Consider the following 2,509-nt stretch of genomic DNA (forward strand, 5'->3'; position numbering starts at 1 on the left):
GGGGGCTGCGGGGCAGGACCGGCCCCCGACCCCGTCGGTGGTCCCTAGCAGGTGGCATAAGCGTTGGCCCTCTCGCGGATCTCCTGCAGCAGTCCCGAGACCTGCTGCTCCAACTCCTGCAGCTGTGTCACCTTTGCTGCCATTGCCTGCTCGTTGGCCCCAAAGCGCTGCTCCAGGTCTGCGGGACAGGGGACACGGTCATGGTGCAGCCCACCACCATGTCACCAGCCCGCATCACTCCTGGGCCACCAGGTGGAATGGGCCCAGGGGGACACAGGGAGATGCACAAGGAGATGGTGGAGAATGTCCCCTGCCATGTTCTCCCCCTCACCTTCCAGCTTCCTCTTGCTGTTGCTGGCCTTGTCCAGGAGGTTTCGGGCCTCTGTTGTCAGCTGTGTCACACGCTGCAGGGCCCCATCAGATACCCCATCCAGCACTCTCACCCGGTTCTTCAGCAACACGTAGCGCTGCGTCACATGCGCGAGGTCCTGGTGGCACAAGGGCACGATAGTGAGGCTGAGCACCCCCAGCACTCCGTCCCTACTTGGTGCCACACCGCGGCCAAGCAGGGCTGGAGCTCACCTGGCTGAGTGTCCCCGAGGTGGAGGTGGCACGCTGTGCCCCATCCTTGGCTTGCTGGGCCATGTGGCGAACATTCCGGCCGCGCTCCTGCAGGGTAGTGACGCGCTGTGCCAGCTCCCGCAGCCGCCGCTGTGCCCGTGTCTCCTTGCCGTCCAGGGCCTGCAGCTTGCGCTCCGCCTGGGCAGACACGGACAACTGCCATACCCATGGTGCTGGGCCCACTGCCCCGGTGAACACATGGCACCCACCCCCCGCCATTCACATTCCCCCAGTACCAGCCTCCCTATCTATGATGTGCCTAAGGCATCAGTCTTGCCATCCACACTACCAACCCTATTGCTCCCAGTGTGCCCCCACAGCACCAACCCGTTTGTCCCCAGCATGCCCAAAACAGCATCCCCACTCCTGGCTATGCTGGTGGAATTGGCTCCGCTCCCCAGCTGGTGCCCCTTACCTCCCTGGCTTTGTTCTCAGCTGCCCGGATGGCATTCCTGGCGCTCTGCAGGGCACTCCCTGCTGCTGTTGCCTGTGCCCGTGCCACCTCCAGTGCCTGCTGTGTCTCCGCCAGCTCATCCCTCACACCTTCTGCTCGCTCCCTGTGGCAGCATGGGCAGCTCCAGCCCCTGCCAGGGCTGGGGGACTGACCCCATACCCTGCCCACCTTGGCATATCCTCCATAACTCACCTGGCCTCCTGTCCCTGCGCCAGCAGGCCCTGTGCCATGGCCAGCCCCTCTGCCGTGCCATTGAGCACTGCATCAACCCCCTCCAGCTGGCTGATGCTCTCCCGCATCTGCCACAGCAGCTCCTGGATCCGACCGGGGCTGCTGGGCAGGGAGATGTTCAGCACCTGCTGGGCCACCAGCTCGATGCTGCCTGGGTCGGCTCCCTCCTCTGCAGGGACAGGGGAGGAGAGTGGGCTCAGGGCGGGCATACTGAGCCCCACCATTATCACTTGCCCACCTGGTGCTGGCACTACCTGCCAGGAAGGCCTTGATTCGACGGATGAAATCCCGTAGCTGGGCCGTCGCCTCCTCCGCGCGGCTGCGGGCAGCCTGTGAGCGCCCCAGTGCCTCCTCCGCCCAGCTCCGTGCCCCCCGTGCCAGCTCCTGCACCTCCTGCATCTGGGGGGCAGCCGGCTGAGCGGGGGGCACAGGGAAGCCCCAGGGAGGGGGCATGGGGGTGAGCAGGCGGCATGAGGTTACATATGCGGGGACAAGATGGGGGCCTGCAAGGGAGCATGGAAGGAGGGTGCAAAGGGACATACAGAGGGTGCAGCAGTGGCCCAAGTGGGCACACAGGTGGCACAAGGGACAGTTGTGAAGGGGCATAAGGGACACACAGGGCTAATATCCTTGGGGGCATGGAAAGGGCACAAGGAGGGCATAGAAGGGGACATACAAAGGGACTTGGAAAGGGTACAAACAGAACATGGAAGGGCACATCAAAGTGTCATGGAGAGGGCACAAGCGGGCCATGCAAAAGGGTCACGAGGGGACCCCAGAAAGTGTCATGGAGCCACCACTCCTACCTTCTGTGCCACAACACCCAGCTGCCCTAATGCCACCTCCAACTGCTGTGAGGCATTACGGGCGCTGCTCAGGGCTCGAGCTGAGATGGGCAATGCCCCTGTACAACCCGTGCCACCGCAACGCCGTGTGCCCTCACTGTCCCGGCACAAGGCTCCTCCACAAGGTGCGTGCTTGCAGCTCCGGTCTCCAGGTGCCCCACATATCTGTGATGATGCCAATGGTGCAGATGGCAGCTCAACACCACATGGGGAGAGACCTCCATGCCACTCCCACCAGTCCTCCTCTCACCTTCTCATTGATCCTGGCGATGCTGAGTCCCATCACCCGTTTCTGTGCCTCCCGCAAAGATTTCCGTGCCGCGGCTGTGCCACGGCGGAAAGCATCGCCCCGCTGCCG

General features: G+C 63.7%; 1 protein-coding gene across 1 annotated transcript in view; it reads right to left on the reverse strand.

The window, feature by feature from the left end:
- Positions 1-44: 44 nt before the first annotated feature.
- LOC103764477 (laminin subunit beta-2) overlaps positions 45-2,509 on the reverse strand; it is a 21,463-nt gene continuing 18,998 nt past the window's right edge. Inside the window, exons 25-32 of the mRNA XM_029958328.1 lie at positions 2,402-2,509; positions 2,113-2,316; positions 1,561-1,705; positions 1,268-1,475; positions 1,037-1,178; positions 583-759; positions 332-488; positions 45-178 (exon numbers count right to left, since the gene is read on the reverse strand). The exon at positions 2,402-2,509 is cut by the window's right edge and continues 164 nt beyond it. Coding sequence (XP_029814188.1) covers positions 45-178; positions 332-488; positions 583-759; positions 1,037-1,178; positions 1,268-1,475; positions 1,561-1,705; positions 2,113-2,316; positions 2,402-2,509 — 1,275 coding nt within the window. The remainder of the gene's footprint in view (positions 179-331; positions 489-582; positions 760-1,036; positions 1,179-1,267; positions 1,476-1,560; positions 1,706-2,112; positions 2,317-2,401) is intronic.

Source organism: Manacus vitellinus, unplaced genomic scaffold (assembly GCF_001715985.3).
Source record: "Manacus vitellinus isolate BGI_N305 unplaced genomic scaffold, ASM171598v3 scaffold_14_pilon, whole genome shotgun sequence".
Taxonomy (NCBI): Eukaryota; Metazoa; Chordata; class Aves; order Passeriformes; family Pipridae; genus Manacus; species Manacus vitellinus.